General features: G+C 44.0%; 1 protein-coding gene across 1 annotated transcript; it reads left to right on the top strand.

The window, feature by feature from the left end:
- Positions 1–11,761: 11,761 nt before the first annotated feature.
- On the top strand, positions 11,762–24,864 carry LOC123814664 (putative zinc finger protein 840). The gene is made up of 6 exons (XM_045832595.1): positions 11,762–13,731; positions 15,092–15,235; positions 15,523–15,612; positions 17,575–17,701; positions 18,126–18,221; positions 22,753–24,864. Exons 3-6 carry the CDS (start codon positions 15,580–15,582, stop codon positions 23,997–23,999), a joined length of 1,503 nt encoding a protein of 500 aa, XP_045688551.1. The 5' UTR covers positions 11,762–13,731; positions 15,092–15,235; positions 15,523–15,579; the 3' UTR covers positions 24,000–24,864.
- Positions 24,865–24,964: the final 100 nt, after the last annotated feature.

Genomic DNA, 24,964 nt, shown 5'->3' with positions numbered 1-24,964 from the left:
TGAGGTCAAAGAATTCGAAGGAACAGGAATGAGTGTGCTGCAAGGAAATCTATTTTTCAGGAAAGAGATTTGTTCTCCTTTGGTTGCAGCATCCCCAAAAGACTTTTTATGAAGAAACTCCTTTTGACTCGTCATTGTGGACAAAACAGCGGCTTGGGATTCGGAGTCGGGGGGCCTTGGCGCTCCTTTTGGTCCTGCCACTAACAAATACTGACAACCAACGTGATAATCCAGGTTTAATAACATCAGTGATACTGACGACAGCTGTATAGTGCTTACTATGTAACAGCATCGCGCTAAGTACCTTACATACATCACCCCATTTATTCCTTAAAAGAATGCAAGACGTAGGCACTATTATCACTTCTTTTTTATAGAGGAAATTGAGGGGAAGAAGAGCTAGGCTTTGAACCCTGGCAGCCAGCTCCAGAAACCTTGTACTCGGCCCTGTGCTGAAGACTCCCTTGGGCCCAATGTTGCTCACTTTGGAACCGAGGCAGGATTGTACAGCCCCTGAAAACCCTTCCTGCACTGCTCTGAAGGCAGGAACGGGGGTGGGGAGCACAACCCTACATTCCAGACGCCGTGATGCTCGTGGCTTCAGGGCTGGGCAGAATCCCGGAAGAGAGACTGGAGCACTGGCATGGGGAGGAGTTTCTGGGGGGGCTCCCTCCAGGACCACGTCCTCATCATCCCGTCCACAGGAGTTCCTCCTCCCTCAAAGCCAACCTGTTGCCCCCCATCCTCAGTCCAGCTTACTTGTGCCTTTGGACAGCTGGCCCTCGCCTTCACTGACCAATGGTTCTGGACAGCCTGTGGTTTGGTGGTATGACTCGGGGCAGAATGATCAGGAATTGCTTCTGACCAAGCAAAGACGGAACCTGTGTGTGTCTCGGATCTCTGCCCTGCAGCTGTGGTCGCCGTATCTGGAGAGGGCGGGGATCTCCCAGGCGGGAGCCGTGTTCCTGGTGCGCCCACCTTCTTTCCTCATAAGAGCTGTGTGGTCGGGAGAATTTGGACCTGGCTGGAGGGCGTACATTCAGATAACTGGAATCTTCCGCCCAGGTCCACTGTGTCTTGGAGTTCACCATCCTCTGCGACACTTCTCTCAGTGTGGTCCCCAGACCAGCAGCATCAACATCACCTGGGAACTTGATAGAAATGCAAATTCTGGGGCCCAACCCAGATCTGCTAAAGCAGAGAAACCAGGGGTGGGACCTGGCCAGCTGTCTGCGTTTAACAAGCTCTCCAGGTGATTCGGAGGCATGCTTGAGGACCCCTGCCAGAAAATGTGACTTACGGGGCTGTACACTGCTGAGGGCACAGGGCAGAGAGATGACAGGAGAGTCTAGAAGCCTCGGTTATTCAGTAACCCGAGGGTTCTGAACAGATATCAAGAAATCTCCAAGAGCCCCTTGAGCTGACTCAGTTTGCATGGACTCCAGGTCCTTTCTTGCGGCTCCCAGGGACCAGCCACTCTGCTCAGGGCTATGAAGGCTGTCCTGCCGGGCCAAACCCTGCGTGGGACTTGGAAATAAAGCTATATGAGGTTGGCACCCCCGCTCCTTCAACTACTGGCCATGCGACTTCACCTGCAGAGTCTTGGCTTACTGCTTGGTTAAAACGGGATCATGAATACGGATTTTACAGGGCAGCCTTGAGAACAAACAATATCCTTAATAAAGAGAACAGTGAGAAAAGCACTGGGCATTTCCCAGGGGCTCCGTGAAGGGCAGCGCCTGTGCAGAGTGAGCCACAGGTGCTGCCCAATTCAGTCCTCAGGTCCACCTTGAGCCAGGGTTTAGGAATAACTTCATTTTGCTGATGGAGAAACTGAGGCTTAGAAGCTGGATTTTGCCTACGGAGACTCAGTGGCTGGGCTAGAATTTGAGCCCTTCTGTCTTAGTTCACACTCGGACTCTGAAACCAGCCTGCTGCGCTGCAGACCCGCCCCCTTGCCCTTAGCCCGCAGGCACGTAGTAACTGTTACAAGAATTCTTTCTCCTCTCCACTGGGTGTGGTGGATTCACTCGCTAATGAATGGTTGCCTGGGGCACCTGCAAACTCGAGGGGCTTCTGGACACAGTCTTTTAACATTTGGATGCCTTTTCTGGGGGAAGTTTATTCTGACCAAGAAATCCAGGTCCTTATCCCCCTCGTGGAGCCTGCTGGTCCGCAGCCCAGCTGCTCTGTCACTTGGCTTTCTCTAGGGGCAAAGGCAGAGCGGACTGGGGAGCAGGCGCTGGAGGGTCTCAGTCAGCACGGGACTCGCGCAGGTTTGAGCTTCCACCAGGTGTGGACCCGATCCTTCCCGCAGACCTGACAACGCAACCCTCGAAAACTAGGTTCTCACCTGTAGTGCACATCCTCCGTGCAGGACCCGGTCACGGAGCCACGCGTACACCGGGCGCCTCCACTGCTACCTGCCGCGAGAAGCTGGAGACAAGGGAGCGGGAGAACAATGAGGACGAACTGCACATGCGCAGAAGGAGCTGCGAAGGCTCGGTTCTCTGCTCTCGGCTCCGGGGAATCCGTCAAACTCAGGACTCCGTTTCCCATAAGTCTCCACGCCCCTCACCATAGGGACCGTGGCTAGGGGCCCCGCCTTATTTGGTGAATTGGGTGATTGGTGGTCCAACACCATCCCTACTTTTGTTGGGAGCCCTGGTTCCTCCGTAACTCCCAGCATCTGAACCTGCCTTCACCTCCAACCCGCGACACTTTCGATTCAAAGCTACCTTGACAAGAACACACGTTATGTCCACTGCACATATGAAAACATAAAAACTAAGCTACTAGCAAATACGGACCAGCGATATAGTAAAATACAGACCAGCAAGTTTTCTCCCAGGATGGCAAACATCTCCAAACTGGATTTCAAGAGCGATACACTGAAACCGCGGATAAAAGGGCAAGTACACATAAATCAGAGGGAGATTTGGCCCAAGGAGAGCGCTCCGAATTTCCTGTCCCAGCAATGCCCATGTCAGCTAATGCTTTTATTAAAAGGGGAGCCTAAAAGTTCAATGTGTTGTTTTGGTTTCTACATTGAACATCATGTGGTTAATCATTTTCTCACTCCTTTTGCCTGTTCACTTGGAACATTTTCGAGTGTACAGAAACGTTACAGCAATGGGCCACGCTGAATGAACACCTACAGACTGTTTAGGTTCACCAGTGGTTAACATTTTGCCACTTTGCACTCTCTCCCTCTCTCGCCATTGGAGAGGACGTTTCGAACATACTCTGTCACCCCTAAAATTAGTGTATATCTCCTAAGAACAAGGGTACTCTGTCACATAACCGCAACACAATGATCAAATTCAAGAAACTGAACTCGGATGAAATGTTATCAGAGCTGCAGGCTGCATCCAGATTCCGCCCGTTGTCACAGTGATGTCACTTACAACGTGTTTTTGTCCGGTCCAGGATCCAGCTCAGAGTCGCTCATTACATCCTGTTGTGATGCCATTTAGACTGCTTTCATGTGGTTCCTCAGTCTTTGCCTGTTTTGTTTTGCTTTTTAGGACAGTGGTACTTTTGAGAAGGACGGACTGGTTGTTCTAAAGAACATTCCTTTATTTGGGTTTGTGTGCTTGTTTGCTCATCATTAGACTCCGGTTGCCTATTTCTTGGCATAAGGGATGTTGTGTCTTAGTAAAATCACACCAGGTCAGTTTCATGCACACGATGTCACTGTATCACCTGTTTCTCGTATGTCGGTGAGAGTAAGAGGAAACACGTTCCATTCACAGCCGTTCAGTGCCTGGGACTCGGTGAACAAAACCTGGGCAGAACTCACCCGAGAGAAGCTAGTCCACTCCACTCCAGGGGTGTCCAACCTTTTGGCGTCTCTGCGCCACACTGGAGGAATTGTCGTCTTGGCCCACACATTAAGTACATTGCGACATGTAATTACAAAGAAATCTCACAATGTTTTAAGTACATTTACGATTTTGCGTTGGGCCTCAACCACAGCCGTCCTGGGCTGCATGCGGCCCACGGGCCACGGGCTGGACAGCCCTGCTGCTGTGTGACATTAAAGATGTGGACGGAGATGTGTACAGTTGCCCTAAACAGCCAGACTCAACATCCTCTAACAAAGTTCCAGTCAGCATCTCAGTAAGTTGAGTGATGTGACTTCTTTCTCTTTCTCTGTTTTATTTTGGTTAACAGAACATATCAAAATCTCATCCGGGAGAACAACAACAAAAAACAAACCATAGTAAAACAGCCAGGACTTAGAAATCATAGTATTTCTTATAACACATGAATAATGTATAATGTTAATATTCACAAGACTGCCTCTGGCTCCTGAGAAGAACAAGCACAAACTCGAGAGTACCTGAGAATCTGGAGTGTAATGAAGGGGTAATTTCCAAGTGGAGGGAGGGGAGAAAGCAGGGAAGCAGGAAACCTAGTTAGGAACCCAGAGGTGATGGGTGGGGAGGGGAAGAGTGTGTCTCTCATTCATATGCGTTGTAATACATAAATTTGATATAGATTCTTGATGTAACATTTTCACAGTAAACCACCCAGTGCCTGGAGAAAACATAAAATAATTTTCTCATTTAGTCTCTGGGTATGGATGACCAGCTGTCAAACCTTGAAAGGAACGACTGCCAAATTTTACTCCAGAAAAATTTAAAACCTTACTTTCAGAAAAAAAAATCAAGTAAAAAACACTTGGAAAATGTATTTGTTAAGTATGTGAAAGAAATGCTTTATTGACTTCATTTAATTATCTCTTACACATTTATAAAAAGATCACACTACCATAAAAATGATCAATGGATATGAAGGGGAAAGTAATAAAAGAAAAAATGCAAATGAGGAATAAATATGTGAAAGCAACCCATAAACTATGAATAAAAAATGCAAATGTTTTTTGGCCTATACCATTGGCAGAGATTATAAAGAAAAATGATATCCAGGGTGGGCATAAGTTTGGAAAGTGTTCATTTTCATAAATTTCTATTTGGAATATAATTTATAAAACAATTTGGAGGCTGCTCTACCAGGACTTAAAAGGAACAAACACTGAAATATAGCAATTCTATTAGTAGAAATATGACCTAAGAAAATAATTTTCCAAAGTTACATGTATAAGTAAGTATATTTCTCAGTTTATATTAACAGCAATATGTTGTCAAAAATATAAATGTAAAAAAATGAAAAAGCAAAGACAATAGCTTGTAGGACTCTATAAGGTGGAGTATTAGGTAACCATTAAAAATTATAATGCAGAGATACATTATTTGACATGGTGGGGATTTTATAATATATTTTCAAATAAAATGCTCTTCACACAAGAATATAAGGCATTCATTTATTTATTTTTTTTTGTAAAAATCATACATGTTTCCTAAGGGTATAAAAACAAATGTGAAAACCAAATGCAGGAACAAAATTGGACCAAAAAACTTAAAAATTATTCTCGTGCATAACAATAGAGTATTTTATGCAAAGATTTGGTTTCTGAAGACCTGGAAGAATTCAAAACCCGCACCATTAAATACTAATATCCCCACAGGAATAGATGTATAATAGGAAAGGCACATCCTTGGGTAGCATACGTTTACATCTGTCGTGTACCTGCTCCAATGCTGCATTTCTTATTTTCTCCGCGTCAGCCCTGATGTTGTATTCAGCGTTCTCCACAAAATTCACTGCGCGCTGCATTACGGGGTTTGTTGTAGTGTCTTTGTAGTGTAACATCCAATTTCCACTTCAAAGTAATTGGTCTTCATGAATTTTTAAGTCCCCTAAGAGCACTACCAATTAATGAATATTTGAATGAGACTGGTGTAGTAATTAAAATATATGAAATTTTAATAACAGCGAATGTTAAAGTAACTGCCGGAGTGACAAAAGTACTCTAAAGCATTAGTGACAGTTGCCTAACCAAGAACACTCACAGTCCTGGGCGTTACTGTCAAATGGGTGCATTTTCACTCCTCTGCTAAAGTGACACAGCCAGACCTCGACAGCACAAACCCAGTTCACATCCAGGACTCTTCACTGCTGTAAGCTATGCGGTTCCTGACGGTTTTTGGAAAGTTGAGTAAACTTGTAGTGTTTCAAAATTTGCACTGAATACTAACAATATACGTGATCTTAGATAAGCCATTTACTCACTCTACCCCAATTTTATTGATATTTTAAGAAAGGAGTAAGATTTAGGTTAACTTTCTTTTTTTTTAAGATTTTATTTATTTAATTTTAGAGAGGGAAGGGAGGGTGATAGAGAGAGAGAGAGAGAGAAACATCAATGTGCGGTTGCTGGGGGCTATGACCTGCAATCCAGGCATGTGCCCTGACTGGGAATCGAGCCTGCGACACTTTGGTTTGCAGCCCGTGCTCAATCCACTGAGCTATGCCAGCCAGGGCAGATTTAGGTTAACTTTCAAAGTTCTCTCCAGTACTACCTTTCAGTCGTTCTATAACTAAGATGAAAACTTTTCTTTACCTTGGCCAGAACTGAGGGGAAAGTATCAGTCAGGCATGGTTATATATATATATATATATACACACACACACACACACACACACACACACACACACACACACACATATACACACAATATATAAATGAGTGAATCTGGAGAGAAGACGCAGAAAATAGAGTTGGTGTGTAATTCAGATATAGGGTCCCCATGCCACTGGTCCCCCACCACCTTCCAAGTAACAAGCTTCTAAAGCTCTTCTTTTTTACCACTTAATCCTCACAACAGAACCTTCATTTTTTTAGAGTAAACTGCGAATTACATGGATTAAATAACTTCTTCAAGGTAAGATCGCATCTCAGTGGCAGGCTGGGGTTTAGAACCCAGCAAGTTTGTCTCCCTAAACCGTACCAGCATGGATCATCATTATCCTGGTCTTATCAGGGACATTCCACCCCCCCCCCCAAAAAAAAGAATAGCAATAGAAATAGAAGTTATGAAAATGAAAAATTCTGAATTTGAAAAGTCCCTTAACTGAAAAAAAAAAAAGAAAGAAAAGCACCTTAACTGAAGTGAATATTTCACTACAAGAGCTCAGCAGTAGATGTGAGTGGCAGAAGAAAGAATTTGGCAGAAAGCAAATGTTACGATACAGCAATAGAAATCACCTACTCTGAAGAATAGCAAGAACAGAATGAAAAAAATGAACAGAGCATCGAAGACCAGTGGAATACCATCAAACACACCCATGCATGTATAATAGAAGACTTAGAAGGAGAGGAGAGAAGAAAAAGAAAAATATCTGAAGAAATAATGACCAGAAAGATCCCAAATTTGGTGGAAAACAGTCACCTGCATATACTAGAAGCTTAACAAATTCCACATTTAAAAAAATACAGAGAATCCCACAACTATATATATCATTATGAAAATGTTGAATGCCAAAGACAGAGAAAATCTTGAAATCAGCTAGAGAAAAATGACATTTCATGTACAAGAACAACAATATAATTTACACCTGACTTTTCAGAAACAATTGAGTCCAGAAGCAATGAGTTGATACTTTTGAAGTGCTGAAAGGGAAAAAAAATCTGTCCTCCAAGACTCATATGCTATTTCCGGGAAGTATTCAGGCATTCTAGAGAATTTTCTCCCCTGCATCTAATTTTTTCTTTTATTCTGTATTTTACATTTGTCTTAATTTTTTAAATTTATTTTTACAGAGGGAAGAGGGGGAGAGAGAGAGAGAGAGAGAGAGAAACGTCAACGTGCAGTTGCTGGGAGCCATGGCCTGCAACCCAGGCATGTGCCCTGACTGGGAATCGAACCTGCGATGCCCGGTTCGCAGCCCACGCTCAATCCACTGAGCTATGCCAGCCAGGGCCATTTGTTTTAATTTTAATATTTTGAAATCTAGTTTGGATTTTTCTAAATTATTCATGGACTTCCCATTTTACTACTTGTCTCTATCTGATTGTTCTTCTGTTTATACTATCTACAGTATTTATATGCAGCAGCTCCACTTTATTTTTAAAGGTCTTTCCTGATCGTGGTTTATGGTAGCAGTTTCTTACCCGGCAGCCTGAGCCCCGAGTAGCCATTGTGCGCGCCCTGTTAGGGCGTGGGCCAAGTAACAGGACACTATGCTAATGACATTTTTTCCTTAGAGGAGGAGAGTCTTACATTTACTTTGTTTTTTTTTTTTTGTAATTTGCTTTGCTTTATTTCATGAAGCAAAAACCAAACGTATTTTTTCTAGCAACTAAATAAATGTAAACAAAAAGATCAATGATACCAAATCTTGGCTATTGTAAATAACGCTGCAATGAAGTTAGGGTTACACACATTCTTTCTAGTGTCTCGGGCTGCTTTGGATGCATTCCCAGAAGGGGAGTCAGAGAGGAAGGGGGTTGGGGGCTGGGTGAGAAAGGTGAAGGGATTAAGCAAAGAAAAAAAAAAAAAACAAACAGAGACACAGACAACAGGATGGTGATTACCAGAGGGAAAGGGGGTGGGGGAAGGGAGAAGAGGGTCGAGGGGATGAGTGGGGACGGGAGGGGACGTGACTTGGGTGGTGAATACACAGCGCAATGCACAGATGACACGCTATAGAACTGTACACCTGAAACTGGTATCATTTTATTAACCAGTGCCACCCCAATAAATTCAATTTTAAAACGTCTTTTGGGAAAAAAAGGTCAATGATAAAAGTTAGTATTAGATGAACAAAAATAGAAAACATTGGTAGAACCCAGGGGTTGTAGGAATTGTGATAGCAATGATACACCCTTGTACATATGAAGGTTTAGAATACAAGTTGATAAGAATTTACTTGAGTTTTGTGCTTCAAATTGTGGCAAATATATAATTTGCTACCTCTTTTGAAAAAGCCTAATTCTAGGACCTTAAATATATTGTATTGATGATCAAATTCACAAAAATCTATACACAAGTTAGCAAATCACCCGTTACATTAACAAAGGGACATCATTCTCATTTGATGCAATAAATCCATGGGTGAGTGTAGCACGGCGCTCTCCTTGTCAGTATTCAAGCAGCATTAAAACCAATGTACTGTATTTATATCTAACCACATACTAATTCATTAAAATCTGTGGCTCAAAACTTGAAATTAAACCCCAAAGAACATTTTATCTATTGACTGCAACACTGTTTTGAGCGTAAAAATTTTAATAGGTAATTCTTAGAGAACAAATTATCTTCAGTTCAAAGAAAAAATTATGCCAGTGCCTCCTTATTATTTATAAAAGCCTGAATGTTACTTTAAAAAAAATTTTTAAAAGATTTTATTTATTTATTTTTAGAGAGGGAAGGGAGGGAGAAAGAGAGAGAGAAACATCAATGTGCAGTTGCTAGGGGTCATGGCCTGCAACCCAGGCATGTGCCCTGACTGGGAATCAAACCTGCAATGCTTTGATTCGCAGCCCGCGCTCAATCCACTGAGCTACGCCAGCCAGGGCTTGAATGTTGCTTTTAAATGCCTTTAAGATGCATAGCTGTGCTACACACTTTGCCCTGTACACTGCCACCTCTCAATGACATACTGTCACTTCCTCAGCCTACGACCATTGTGTCCCCGTATCATCCACATCCCCACACACACAAACAGTAAGTCATTGTGATTCATGAGTGCTAGTCTAATTCTATTTCACTCCCTTGCCATCTCCCCATTCACACGCCAACCAACTCTGGATTTTTACTCCCCGCTGTTCAATGGATTCGGGCGCACCTGCAGACAGGGCTCACAGTGGAATGCACAGCACAGACGCCACAGTGGGATGCGAAGCCCTGCGATGGCTGCAGGATGGCGTTCAGCACATCTCACACATTGACCTGAGACAACTCACACAGTAGCGAAGCCACACAGACACGGCGGGTGTGCTGAGGCCTGCGGGCATCCCTCATCAGCTACTGCTCAGCAAAGCACGCGTGCGTCAGAGCAAGTCTTCGGCTGTAATGGTTGTGAAAATACTTTCACCTTCCAAGTGTATGCAACATCAGAAAAGCATTCGGGGCCCTGGCTGGTGTGGCCCAGTGGGTTGAGTGCGAGCCTGAAAACCAAAGGGTCGCTAGTTCGATTCCCAGTCAGGGCACATGCCTGGGTTGCAGGCCAGGTCCCCGGGGCGGGGGGGACATGCGAGAGGCAATCACACATTGATATTTATCTCCCTCTCTCTCTCTCTTCCCCTGTCTAAAAATAAATAAATAAATAATATTTAAAAAAGAGAAAGGCACACAGGATCAAAACCACACCAATGTGATGATGCAGGTGACAAGGCCTTCAAATTTTACAAAGTCCTTATTAGACATCAGAGAGTTCACATTGGAGAGAGACCCGATGGATGAGGAAAGGCCTTTAGCCAACAGGCAGCCCTGAAATGCCGCAGTAGAATTCATACTCCAGGGAAACAGTACCTTTGATAATGTTTCAAAGCTTACTGACCCCTGGCACACGCATGCCGACCCAACATTACACGAATGTGACAAATGGGAAAAGTGCTTTAAACTGCACTCGCAATTTAGTCAACTTCCGAGAACTCTTGTTGAAGAGAAATCCTTCAAGTGTGATCCGTGTGGAAAGGTCTTTAGCCAAGAAGTCCTGAAACGGCAGTAAAAATTAACACTGGAGACAAAGGTTTTCATGGTCACATGTGTGGCCATGATTTTAGCGGTACCTATGATCTTATCCAGCATGGAAGAACTCACGCTGGGGAAGAGCCATATGGAGACAGCCAGTGTGACAAGACCGTCAGAAATGCAGCTGACCTTAGCTGTCACAGAAGAACATAACCAGAAGTGAAACCCGTTGTTTATAATCCGTGTGAAAAAGCTTCCAAAAGAAGGTCCTACTTTCTTCAACATCAAAAAACTCAGAGAAATAGAACTCCCCAAGCCCCGGTAACGACAGGTAGGCCTCCAGCCTCTGCATCTTCTGTATGAAACACTGGAGAATCCGTCCAGAGAGACCCTGTCTATAGCTAAATATCTTCCCATAGTGATTACAATATCCCACGGTTCTTCATCAAAATTCATGCTGTATTAAAAAAAAACAGTGTATAAAATTTAAGAACAACCTTGGCAAGGAAACAGCATTGTTCGATTACAAGTGTACGTTCTGCCTCACTTTGTGTGCGCCCGTGACCTTGGAACCCCCTCCAGAGCAGGGACTGAGAATGCTGGGTCTCGGATCTGAAATAAGCCAAAGCATTGCCTTTATCCTATTCCCTCTACTGAGAGAAGAAAGCTAAGAAGAAGAATAAAATAAAAGTACTTGATTTTATCTAGATTATTTTATTCATTGAAGTTAGATCATGAATAAACTTTTTTAAAACAAAGGCAATACGTTAAATGATAAAAAGGTTTTGTGTGGAAAACTATACACCCAATACAAGTAGACACGACTAAGTGATGTGAGCTCTATATTTCTGGGATTAAAACTACTGAAGAGGCCCTGGACAGGTAGCTGAGTTGGCGAGAGCATCATTCCAATATTCCGAGTTTGCAGGTTTGATTCCCTATCAGGGCACATACCAGAGTCAACTAATAAATGCATAGGTGAGTGGAACAACAAATTGACATTCCTCCCTCCCTCCCTCTCTCTCTCTCTCTCCCCCCCTTCCTTTCTCTCTCTCAAATTAATAAAAAAATTTAAAAAACTGTTGGAAGCCCTGGCTGGCGTAGCTCAGTGGATTGAGTGCGGGCTGCGAGCCAAAGTGTCACAGGTTCAATTCCCAGTCAGGGTACATGCCTGGGTTGTAGGCCACAGCCCCCAGCAACCGCACATTGATGTTTCTCTCTCTTTCTCCCTCCCTTCCCTCTTTAAAAATAAATAAATAAAATCTTTAAAAAAAAACGGTTGGAGAAAACTTCTATATACCAGCACAGAGACCAAAAGAAAGTAATTGATTTGCTCCTTGATTATGAAACCAAAACTGAGTGATTGGTGTAATCCAAATGTAATCCAAATGAAAATGTTGGGGGTGACAACATGTTTCTACCCTTTTGTCTGAATGTCTGTAACATCTGTGACACCTGGCCTCATGGAAGTATCATTCTTCTTAGATATATTCAGAGAAAAATGATGATGTTGACTTATTGCAACATAGGGCTGTTAGAATTCCATTCAGAACATGGTAATGTTTTACTTGAAAGTCACTACATTTCTTAACGGCCTAATAAATAAATGCAAACCTTTCTCGTATCCGCTACCTAACAGATTTCCGACACAAACTCAGAACCTATCACACGTTGCTGGGTAAACTCTTTCAATCACAAAGTTTCCCTGTCCAGTCTAAGGCAAAGGATGTAATTTAACAAGACTCTTGGATGTGATCCTGATGCCTGGACAATTTGGGGAACATGACACTCAATTACTCTTGCTTGTCTATCGCTCTTCTCTCAGACACCACTAAGGCTTCTACAGAGAAAATCTGGTTTTGTAGTCCCAGATGAGCCTCGCAGGTGTAATTCACTAATAACCTAAATACTACACACGTGCTTCTCCAAGTTCAAGTTCAGACAGACACTCAACACCAGACCCAGGCCACTTGGATTGAATTCAAGTTGGAGAAACTGGAACTGTAACAGCAGGTGGCTGAAAAAGAACTGAAATGTATTTGAGAAGTAGCTGAGGGAATAGAAATGAGATTACAAAGACACTCATGAAAACAGAGACGTTGCGGAGACCTGAGGTAGCCCACGCATTCCTAAGTCCGTGAGACAAAGCAAAGACTTAAGACTCACATGCGGCAAACCTCCTTTGTCATCTGACTTTGGCCCCTAAAACCCAGGGCTAAAGCAAATTAAATGTCATGCCTGTAATGATGTCCAAGATGACCCTCATCAGTGCATGTCACTCCCACACTTGAATCCAAATGACAGGGAAGAAAATGAAAATCAAAACAAACAAAAAAAGCCAACCCAACTAAATACCAGACTGAAGAAACTTACTCTGAAAAGCTGGCATTCCAAATAGGCCATCACTAGATTTGTCAGAATAATAGGCTCCTTATTAAAAAAAAAAAAGCCAAAGCGAATATTCTTCTTCTGTCCCTACTTATTTCCTTGTTTACTTGGGCTTTTTTACTTGCTGTAAGCCAGTTTCAGCCTCTGAATTAACTTTTGCACTTCACATTTTAAGAAGAAATAAAACCGCGTCCATTATGAATTTTTGGTCATTCAAAGATATTGAGGAACTTCAGGTAAAATCATTTTATGTTGAATTTTTCCAAGTTTTAATATATCCCTTTATAAAGAATGTGCTACATTTAATAGCACAGTGTTTTCAACGCAATCAAAGTGACAGTCATGAAAGGTTTGTTCATATTTATCTTGGAATGTCTGAATATTACAGTGTTAAACACATGTCCAGTTTTCTTTCGATTTTTTTTTTGTTATTTTGTTATACGAATCCTTTATATTAGATATCCATGGTCACCTTTTTGAGGAGCTATTAAGCTGTGATCCAACAAAATTGCTCTCGTGGAAGAAGTTGGCCCGAGATTTTGGAAGAACGGGTTTCAGACTCTAGTTTCATTACAAGGAACTGGGGATCTACACCGTGTCACCGAACCTACACGCTCCGTCTGTCTCATCAGAACGTAGTATCACGTGGTATTGCTGCACTTCCTCCCAAGCCACAGGACCACGAGTATACACTAGGAGATCTGAAAAACCTCAGGGCGGTGGGCAGATTTCTGAGAAGCAACTCCAGCTCTTCGGGGGTCTCCAGCTCCAGCCTCTGGTCTGCACTGCACCTTCTTAGGTGAGAGTTTGATTATCTCCACTCTCTGTAGGAGCTGTTACGGCCTTTCCCACATTTCACCCACTACGCACACCTGTGGTGTTTCTCTTCTTTCACAGAAATTCAGGTTGTAAACTCAGGCCGCCCCTCCCAATCTGACCTTCGACCCCCCCATTTCCAGCCTCGGCTCCACTTTCAGTGTCTTTATCTTTAACTTTCCATTAGAGAAAATTATCCTCTTGCTTTCTATTGGAATATTTACAAATCTCATACTGATAAATATAGATATATGGAACGTGGATTTCTTTCCTGTAAATTTCTGAGACACGCTGTCATTTTACCTACTGTAATAAGATGCAATTTGATCACTTCTGGGACCATTCCGCCCAATTCAGTGAACGCTTGTTTGAAACAGACTCCTGGAGTTGTCCGCGGGGACAATAACCTCCTGGATTCCAAACTGCATGCGTGCCCTCCGGCACGTTCTCTCCCCTCACGCGCTCCCGCCCTCGTCTCCTCCTTCACCTCGGAATCTAGTGTTCCCGTCCTGGAGGCTGAACGAGAAGCGGAGGACGCGGGGAGTAGGACTCAGGCCTACTGAGTGCCGTCCGCTCGGTCGGGCTGGCCCCCGCCTGGGGCATCTCGCCCCGCTGGGCTTGTTCCTGCTGCAGCGTTTGGTGGCCCCGGCTGGCCCTGGTGCTCAGTGCGCATCCGGACCTGACGTCTCCGCTGCTGCACGGCGTCTGCTCCACACGTCCGCGCCGCGTCCACCTCCTCCGGGCCCATCGGTCCCCGGGGCCGCTGCAATGCAGCCCCACGAACTGAGTGGCTTAAAACAACACACATTCATCCATCACCTGGCAGTCCTGGAGGTCGGAACTCGGAAGCGGGGTTTAAGGGGCTACCACCAATGGCAGGACCGTGCGCTGTCTGGAGGCTCCAGGGAGAACCGGTGTCCTCAACCCGCCAAGCTTCCATTCCTGGACTCGGCTCCCTTTCCTCGCCGGAAGTCCTTGCTGCCCTCTCAGAAGGGCCCTCGTGACTACATCAGGCCCAGCCCCCACAGTTCAGGGTAATCCCTTATCTCAGGATCCTCAGTTGAAACCCGCCAAAGCCCTTCTGTTATGCAAAGTCAACATTCACAGGTTCTGGGAGTTAGGATGGGCCCCTTTTTGTTCTGCAAACCACACGCTTCCACCCCTCATTTCAAACATTCCAGTGGGAAGTACGCCCAAACCCCCGGGGGGGGGGTGTGTTTGTATGACCTCGGGATTGGGGTATACAGTAGGCACCAATAAAGAGCACTCAGGAATGTTCAGCCCAGCCCCTTAGACCAGAGGACCCTGCATCCCCTAATCCTTCCTGTTCCCACCACACTCAGGCCCCGGGGCTGAGAGCCTGCAGGCAGTGGCTGGCCTTGATTGGGAAACGAGAAGGTTCTGCGTGGGATGGTCTGGGCTCCACATAAGCAGGCTCAGCCGCAGGCTGGCTTGCCGGCAGCGTTGGGACCGGCCGTGGTCAGAGGGTGAGTTCGTGCTCTGCTCCATGGGGGAGCGGAGGGGAGGTTTTTCAGGGCAGACCTGGGGAGATGCCCCACATACTTGAAGTCCCGGCTGCTGCAGCAGCATCACCTGTGGGCACCTTGTGGGCTCGGGAGAAGAGGGGAACCTGAAGGTCAAGGCTGGGAGGCTGCTGTGTCTTCCTGGCTTCTCCCGTGTGTGCGTGTGTGTGTGTGCTTGAGCAGGTGGTGATGTGGGGTGGGGGTGGGAGGTGGAGGCGCTCGGTCTCGCATACTTCTGTCTCGGCTTCTAGGGAGTGATTGCTCCGAAGTCTGCTTTCTTCTGAGAACACAGGCCCGAGGAGGAGAAAATGGCTCTTTCATTCCTAAGGGTAATATCGCAGGTGAATTGCTTACTTATGATTTCCTTCCTAAAATTCCAATGTACGGGGCCTAAAAACGTCTGTTCTCTTTGGGGCCGTGAGGGAGATTCTGACCCCTGCTTCTGTCCCAGCTTCCAGTGGTTTGCTGGCGCGCTGTGCTGCGGTGTTCCTCGGCTTGTGGGCACATCACCCCCCTCTCGGCCTCATCTTCACAGGGCCTTCCCTCACGTCCCTCACGTCTCTTACGTACAGCATGGTTGTTCCTCCGTGCGGATCAGCCTCCGTGTCCACATTTCCCTTTTGAAAGTCACATACGTTAGGGCCCACCCTAATCATCCCACTTCAACTTGGTTACTTCTGTAAGAAAAAGACAAAACAAAACTCTTACCCCTATTTTCAGGTAGGGTCCATTCTGAGGTACTGGGGGTTAGGACTTCGCTGGACCTTTTTTTTTTGCGGGGGGACTGTTAGGAGTCCATACAGACCAATACATATTTATCAAAACTAGTTATTTCTTCTGGAAGAGAGAAGTCACTCAGCTTTTCTCACGTCTAAATTGATGTGTATCTCTGCCTTTGTTTGTAAAGAGCGTCTGCACTGGGTATTGAACCCTAGGTACGTGGTGTCAACTACATGCCCGGTCACCCCATTCTCCCCTCTGGCCAGGCTGGGGTCCTGCTCTCTTACCAGCCCTGCATGACCTCCCAAACCTTCTGTTTGACTCAGCATCCCAGCAGTGTCCTTCCAAGTCAGGCCCTATGCAGACACAGTTTCAATGTCAGCCAAGGACCCGGGGAGATTTCCTTTTCTTTTCTTTTTTTAAAGAGTTTATTTATTTATTTTTAGAGAGAGTGGAAGGTGGGGAGAGAGAGAAATGTTAATGTGTGGTTGCCTCTCACACACCCCCTACAGGGAGCTGGCCTGCAACCCAGGCATGTGTCCTGACTGGGGATTGAACCAGCAACCTTTTGGTTTGCAGGCTGGCACTCAATCCACTGAGTCACACCAGCCAGGGTGGAAATTTTCAGACAGATGCTTGGGGCTCTTTCCTAACACCCTGCCCTCCAGATCCCAGCTGTGTGGGAAGGAAGCTCCGAGCTCTAGTACCCTCTCCCTCCCTCCAGCAAGACCGCTGCTCTCTGCTTGGGTTCCACGTCCCTGCACTGTGTCTCTAGAAATGCCACCAAGGACAGTTCAAGGGTAATGTGTGCCTTTATTTTTGTCCAGGGCCACAGCCGTGGACAGGTTGCTTTCCAGTGCATCAAAACAGAGATTTGTATGCATATCTAGCTTTTTCAGTTCTTTCACAGCGAGAGGGTAGCTCAGAGCAACTGCTCCATTATCACTGGAGCCCAAAGGGGTCCAGTCCCAGCTGACTTCATTTTTGAGGCATCCCGCGATGCCGCAGCCTATACAGTCGCAGTCTTTATCAGTCTGCACTGTACGGAAGTCAGCAAGTGATTGTCCATCGGGGCTCTCCAGAGCACCAGAACACCAACAGCATGTGCACACGCGCATGCACGATTTAGTGTAAGGAATGGACTCACTTCGTTATGGAGGCTGGGAAATCCCAAGATCTGTACTTGACCCAGGAGAGGTGATGGTGCAGCTCGAGTCTGAGCCTGAGAGCCGATGGTGTGAGTTCCAGCCCGAAGTCTGGCAGGCTTGAGACTCCAGGAGACAGATGTTTCGTTCTGCGCAGCCAGGCAGGGGGAGGACCCGAGCATTCCTCCTGGGCGGGATCCCAACTCAGAGGCCTTCGGTCATAGTCCCACAGGCGGCAGCGTCACCCCACTGACTCCCCAGCTGGGCACCAAATGTAGGTTTCTTTAGCTGCTCCTTTAAGAAAAAAAATGAGGATAGGTCATTTTCCCTTCCTGCGCTCTACACGGACAAAGGCCGTTTTTCCGTTTCCACTTCCCATCGGTGAGAGGGCCCCCTGGAAGCGGGTACACGTGTGTGAAGTCTCAGTTGTTATTTCAGGAGTCGGTGAAATTCAGAGACGTGGGCGTGGTCTTTTCTGCGGACCAGTGGGCTCATCTGAGCCCCGAAGAGAGGCGACTGTATAAGGACGTGATGCTGGATAACTGTGACTACCTCGTGTCTCTGGGTGAGGAGGTCTTTCCTTGTTGGTTTAAAACGACCCGTGGTGGGACTTTTCCTTCGGGGGGACTTCTCTGCTGAGTCCTTGGAAGTGCCCGACTGAATTTCGACTCAGTACTCCTCAGGGCGGCGTTGGAGCTGTGTGACGTTAGGGAGGGCATCTCCGCCTTGGGAGGACTCCTGTTTTATGCCCTCCACTGTCTTCCAAACCGTCACACCTTCCTCCCAAGCCGCACTAGCCCGGCCATCGTGTGCCCGGGAAACAGCTGCAGAACTGTTAGAATGGAGAGGGCCTTTTTTTTTCCTTTTAAACAAAAACAGTGTTATGGAGGTTCCTGAGAGATTTTGAGGTGAGATTCATCATCATCAAAAATATGGGTCTAAGTTCTGCAATAGCCACAGCGTGGTCAAGGTCACTTGATTTTTCTTAGGACACTGGACTTACAAGGCAGAAGCGATATCCTCTTTGAAGCAAGGGAAGTTGTCCAGCATGCTGGAGAGCGAGGTGACAAGTCCCCCGTGCCCAGGTAAGTGACAAGCAACACGCAGGTGGGGGCCATCACAGCTCACACCCGCGCTGGTCAGAGGAACCTCCCCCCTGAGGTGACAGGGGGATCCCTGGCCCAGGCCTCCAAAGAAATCTTATCCTTACCCCACATTCATCCCTCTCCCTGCACCCCTCTTGTTACACCTCCAGTCTCAGGACACTGGCTGATGCGCTGGCAAACTTATGAAATTTACATTACCACGCGAAGGGGCAGAAGGATGCATAGCTGAACTGGTGGGATAATTTATCAGTGATTAGAATAAATGAGTGGGTTAGCTCAAAAGGGTCATGAAAAGTCTTTTAAAAAAACAGTTATGGAGAGGGTTTTCCCCCCTCTAGATTAGATAATAGGTTAGTGAGATCTAAGATAACAAACCAGAAAAGCAATTAAATTTACTAGCTAATTGGAGAGAGATGAGACGCCCATCGTTAACAGAAAGTGGAAACTGCAATGCTCGTGCAGGAATTTCACGGGAACTTAAACAAGTTTAAGTCCCAGTGCACCATACAGAAGGCAGCTCATTAAAAGACGCCTGAGAGTCCAAGGATGAAAAGATAATGATCTTAGTTTGCGACATTGTTAGATCTGAAGAGCAGAATAAAATGCGGTAGGCATTTTGGAGAGTGGTCCTGGAATCCAGGAAGAAATTCAAAGGTTTTGTAAGAATTGTTCGCAAGAATTCCGAGCAAACCGGATCCCTCCGATTCTTTCAACGCTGAATAACCTGGCCCAAACTCCTCTTCCTCCTTGAAGCCAGTTCATCACTCTATACAGATGATTCATCTTCTGAGCTTTCTCTTTTATTCCAGTAATGTATTTGTATCTCTTCCTTGGCCTTTCAATTCTTTGGGCACATTTTTCTATCGAGTTCTAGTCACTTTTATATTTCCTACAGCATTTTCCTGCACCCTGTGGTTTTAGGAAACCAGTCTGTCTGCTCTCTGTTTGGTTTTGTGTTTCGTGCATACAGATGCACCTGTTTGAATACAACAAATCAGAGTGCTCAGCGTTGCCAGTGTGCTGGTGAGAGAGAGGAAGTCAGCTGCAGGGGACTGAGTGCATCACGTGCTCAGCTGCTGGCAACCCCCGCAGCTGTTGTAGTGGAGGCTCCGTGTCATTTTGCATTCCCTGGGTCTGCAGCCCATGACGTCACTCTCCCCCACCCCCGCCCTGGGACCGCCCATCTAGTATCTTTTCTGTGCCATTAAATACGCATATATCAGTTATAAAATACACACTGTTTTACCCATATGAATGCAGTTTAATTTCAATGGCATGCCAAAGAATCTCATGTCTTGTCTTTCCATGTATCTCCAGTTCTGAGATGTTTATGTATTACAACAAAAAGCATATCTTATTTTTTTAGTGCAATATGGTATTCTACAGTGTGTGTCCACCACATTCAACTTTGCAAACTTTTCCCTGAGCAAGGGCTAAGTCTCCGAAACTCTTTCTGACCAAATTCTCACGTGTTCCCTTGAGAATTTGTGTAATAATTTCTCTGGGTCACAGGATATAGTATATAAGTTGTTTCACAAGACATTCCCATTGTCTTTGCACCTTTGTAAAAAAAATCAGTTGTCTGTATGTGTTCATAATATTCCCTTACTATTTTAATGGCTGTAGAATCTGCAGTCACAGAACCTGTTTTCGTCCTAATGCTGGTAATTTGTGTCTCAGTTTTCCTCCCCATCAGTCTGGCAAAGCTTATCGATTTTATGGATCTTTGTAAAGAACCAGCTTTTTCTTTTATTTTCTTTATTGACTTCTTGTTTTCTATTTTATTAATTTCTTTTTTATTATTTCCTTTCTTTTGTTACTTTCATTTACTGTATTTTGCCATATATAATGTGCACTCTTTTGCCCAAATTTTTGAGAGAAAAATAAGGATGCGCATTATACCTGGGTAGTGCCTGAAATACCTTGTATCTGTTCTTGTGTTTTGTAATTATTTGTTACATAAACTTTCTTGAACTGTAACATGTTGTTTAAAAATAAATGCTAAAATTCCTTTACAGTACAAAAATATCTAAATATAAATAAGTAAATACATAATTAAATTAAATTAAAATGAAAGACTTTTTCCTGAAAGTTTGGGCCAAAAACGTGGGTGCGCATTATATATGGCAAGATATGGTAATATGCTCTTTTCTTTAAATCGTCAGGTAAAAGCTGAGGTCATTGATTTGAAATCTTTCTTCTTTTTTTCTTAAGATTTTATTTATTTATTTTTAGAGAGGGAAGGGAGGGAGAAAGAGAGAGAGAGAGAAACATCAATGTGTGGTTGCTGGGGGCCATGGCCTGCAACCCAGGCATGTGCCCTGACTGGGAATCGAACCTGCGACACTTTGGTTCTCAGCCCGCACTCAATCCACTGAGCTACGCCAGTCAGGGCTAACACCACTGTTCTTACACTTGCATTTGTCTTCACCCAGCCTCGATGCTGTTGTTGTCCTGCATTTCACATGTTCTAAGCCCCATAGTACATTGTTGCTGTTGTTGTTTGTGTTGAATCATCCAATATTCTTCCAAAGAGAAAATAATTTTTGAAAACCTTTCTTATTTAGTGCGTAGTTACAATATCGGACGTTCTTTCTTACTTTGTGTAGGTCCAGATTTCATCTGGTACCTCTGACCTTCTGCCTCAAGGGACTTCTTTTCAAATTACTTGTGTGAGTCCGCTGGTTATGAATTCTTTGAGCTTTTCTATGTCTTAAACTGTCTCCCTGGCCCTTCATTTTTCAAAAGTTTTGCTGGGCATAGAGTTCTGGTTGACAGGTTTTTGTTGTTGCTTTGTTTTTTTAGCATATTAAAAGTTTTTTTCTTATGCTTGCAGAGTAAAGTGAGGAATCTGATGTCATACTCATTTTGTTTCACGTATGCAACATCTTTTCTTCCTCTGGCTGATTTTACAGTTTCCTCTTCTCCACCAATTACAAGCAGTTTGATTCTGACGTGTCTTGGTGTGATTCCCTCCATGTTCCTCATGCCTGAAGCTTGTTGGGTGTCCGAGTCTGTGCCTTTACAGTTTTCATTGTGTTTGCGAAATTTTGAGCTGTTGTTTCTTTAATTATTTTCTCTGGTTCTTCCTTCTCCGTTTATTCTCTTCCAGAAATTCCAGTTGCCCGTAAGCCATCGGAAGTTGGTAAATCTTCTAACTTTTTTTCTTTATATGATTTCTATTTAGTAGATGCCGATGCTTTTAACTCTCTGACTGTTTTAACTTTTGAATTATATGTTTCATTTCTCCAGTCCCTTTACCTTTGAGTTCTCCAAATAGGTTTTCCATGTTATTGTTTTGTCTTTGGCTCTATAATTTTGCTATAAATGTGAACTCTTAAGTTCACTTAAACATGTCTTCAAACCTGTTATTTCCTCTTTGCTCTTTTTTTATTACCATTTGATCCTGTCTGATGTTGTAGTGCCCTATTTATCTTTTAGAAATAGGTATATTTTAAACTATTTCTCTGTGTTCACTTATTTGTCAGTCATTTCACTAGCATTTCAAGGTCTAGAATGATGAAGGTAGCAGAAACTGACCCTAGTTCTCCATTTTATTAATGGTAGGTTAATACATACGAAAATATGTCTATAATATTTTATTTGTTCTACAGAAATACTAAAAAATAATCTTTCCTAGCAATTAACCAATTTTTACTTAGATTTCTTTATTACCAAAAAATAAATGTCAGAACTTATCTTTTGCCCAAACTATGGGGTCATAAGTTTGATAGAGTCTGGAGTTATCGAGATACTAAAAAACAATAAAGTATTCAGACAATATGAGAATTTACTCATGTGTGCTGTGTGTATGCTGGGGACTCCCTTTCTAAGAATCTATGACTAGAATATATTTCCACAAATTAGCAAAGATATGTATATGATTATTCTTAGTGTTCTCAGCAATAACAAACAAGTGTAATTCAAATACCCAAATCGATCACTGGCCCAATCAATAGTGACCCTGTCATACATCAAAATATTAAATATCAGTAAAATTGCTAAATCAGATTTCTACCTACTAGTATAAATTTCCCCAATTTTGCTGCTTAAAGGAAAACAGTTAAAGTATAATCACTTCCACAAATTATTATCTCTATACAGAGATATTTTAAAGGACGTTAATGAAAATAAAACTTGAATCCATGCTGGGGACTTTCACATGATTCTTTAGATTCTTTAAGCTTTTCTGTTTTGGTCATTAAAATTTCAACAAGTCAGTTTTGTTTTGTTTTGCTTTGTTTTGTTTTGTTTTGTTTTTACAGTCACAAATGTAAGTCTTTCGAGTTTAAGGAGAAGTTCTCCGAGGCTACATGTTGATCACGTACATTATTCTTGTGCACTGTTTGGAGAGCATTTCTCTCTCCTTCCTCACCCCCGCAAACTCCTCCTCATGCTACTCCTCCGAAGTCTCTCCCTTCTCTCCCCTCGCCCCACTCACTAATGATCTCACTGTTTGTTGCAATGCCCAGGTTTAACTTTATTTTTTCTCGAACTGTTTTCCTACTAGCGTGTCAACCGGCGCTGGTGAATTACCACGCCCCTAATGAACCTGGGAATACCTTCAAACGAAGCTCTCTCCCTGCGAGGGATCCGACACCTGGCCCTTCTGTCCAGCGTCATGAGTGCGAGGACTGCCACGTCGCTTTCAGCCACCTCTCCCACCTCATTGGACATCGGAGAATTCACAAGGTGGTGAGAGCCCACAGTTGGGGTGAAAATGCAGAGGCCTTTAGGCATCGCTCATCATTCACAACACCCCAAAGAACACATATTCTAGACCAACCCTTCGAATGTAGCCAATGCGGCCAAACCTTCGACAGAGCTTCAAAGTTTATTCAGCATCGAAACACGCACCATGGATCGAAACCATACGAATGTGATGTGTGCCAGAAGACCTTTAGGTTTCTCTCCTCCTTCCACACGCATCGGCAATTTCATGCTGGCAAGAAACCCAACCGGATTCGGCATCAGAAAATTCACACGCAAAAGAGAGTCTTCGCCTGCAAAGTCTGTGCAAGGACCTTCCCCACCTTCTCAGACAGATATCAGCACCAGAAAAGTCACGTTAGAAAGAAATACTACACATGTAATTACTGCAACAAGGACTTCAATCCATACACGAAATTCCTCCTGCATCAAAGGGTTCACACTGAGGAGAGACCCTACAAGTGTAATGATTGTGGAAAATCCTTTAAAAGCACCTCGAATCTGAATAAACATCAAAAAGTTCACACAGGAGAGAAGGCCTTCTCATGTAGCGAATGCACGAAAACCTATCAGCAGCTCGTGGACCTCCAACGCCATCAACAAATCCATACCGGAGAGAAACGGTATATATGTACGAACTGTAGGAAGACCTTCGTCCGTTTCTCAGATCTAACTCGCCACCAAACAACTCACACGGGAGAAAGACCCTACCAATGTACGGTTTGTGAAAAAACCTTCAGACACCACTCGAACCTTTTTAAACATCGAAAACGTCATTCTGACGAGAAGCCCTTCAAATGTGACAAATGTGAAAAGGCCTTTTGGTTTGGTTCAGACCTGAATCAGCATAAAATCATTCATACTGAAGAGAAGCCCTATAAATGTGACGAATGTCAGAAGAGTTTTAACAATTGCTCAAATCTTTATAAACACATGAAAATCCATACTGGAGAGAAACCCTTTGTGTGCGATCAATGTGGAAAAGCTTTCAGCATGAACTCAAAACTTGCTCGACATCAGAAAGTTCATGATAAGAAGAAACCCTAAAAAGATAGAGAAGACACAAAAAGGCAGGTATACGTCACTTATTTTACTAGAAATTGGAAATTAAACCCAAGAGATCAGTGTGGAAAGGTTTTTACTCAAAGCCCAATTCTCCTGCATGAATTCATCCTATATGGCCCATTTTAGAAATATAAATACATATATGTTGAAGAAACAGGGATATGTGATCAGACATGTGCTTCTTACATTGCATTGACTTGATTCTTTGAGCAAAAATGGCTGAACACATTCAGCCAAAACTTGAAATTGGATAAGGCAGTTCCTATTGTGAGGGGTTGGTTAAGAGGGAGCTGGAAGGGTGTAGTGAAAAGAACATAGTCATTTTGCTGTCTGCTCATAATCTATTTTTACTGGATGAATAAAATCATTCCTTTAACAGAGGTAGCTCGCTAAAGCTGTAAATGGTTTTTTTTTGACTCTAGCCCCTAAAGCTGTAAACTTTTGTAGGGGGATGATGCAACCCTAATCTAAGCCTAAATCAGGAAAACAAAAGCTATCTCTTTGGAATTAGGAATTAAAACCACGAGGGAAGGAGACTCTTTGCTGGTGAATAATGAAAAACCATCATGAGGCAAAAAACTAAAGTATGACGAGTTAAGAGGGTGGACACGGGAAATCTAAAGGTCACGGGTTGGTTTCTGCTGCCTTGTCTAAGCGGATGTGACTCAGACACGCCCAGCCTGCCGGAACAATTAGCTCGATTCTCAGATGTATCTAGAGAACCAAGGGGACTTGGAGAAATGACAAGGGTTTTAGGACTTAGATTCAGGACACCGAGACTCTGTTACTTGTAGTGTGGTCTTATTTGTCATACGTTGATTTCCTGTTTGTTTTAATAAATGCTAAGTTTTCTAGTCCATCCTACCACTGGTGTGTACTGTTGAATATATTCAGGCCTTGGGTCGGAAATCTAACTACACTTCCCTGAATCACTTTCACAAATTATT

The sequence above is a fragment of the Phyllostomus hastatus genome, unplaced genomic scaffold, assembly GCF_019186645.2.
Source record: "Phyllostomus hastatus isolate PE091 unplaced genomic scaffold, TTU_PhHast_1.1 phas_contig_17, whole genome shotgun sequence".
Taxonomy (NCBI): domain Eukaryota; kingdom Metazoa; phylum Chordata; class Mammalia; order Chiroptera; family Phyllostomidae; genus Phyllostomus; species Phyllostomus hastatus.
This window is presented reverse-complemented; position numbering and strand designations above follow the sequence as displayed.

Coding starts and splice junctions, on each gene's coding strand:
- LOC123814664 (XM_045832595.1), top strand. CDS start 15,580: ATGGCTCTTTCATTCCTAAGGGTAATATCGCAG. Junction 15,613..17,574: donor TCCTAAGGGTAATATCGCAG/GTGAATTGCTTA, acceptor TTGTTATTTCAG/GAGTCGGTGAAATTCAGAGA. Junction 17,702..18,125: donor TGACTACCTCGTGTCTCTGG/GTGAGGAGGTCT, acceptor GATTTTTCTTAG/GACACTGGACTTACAAGGCA.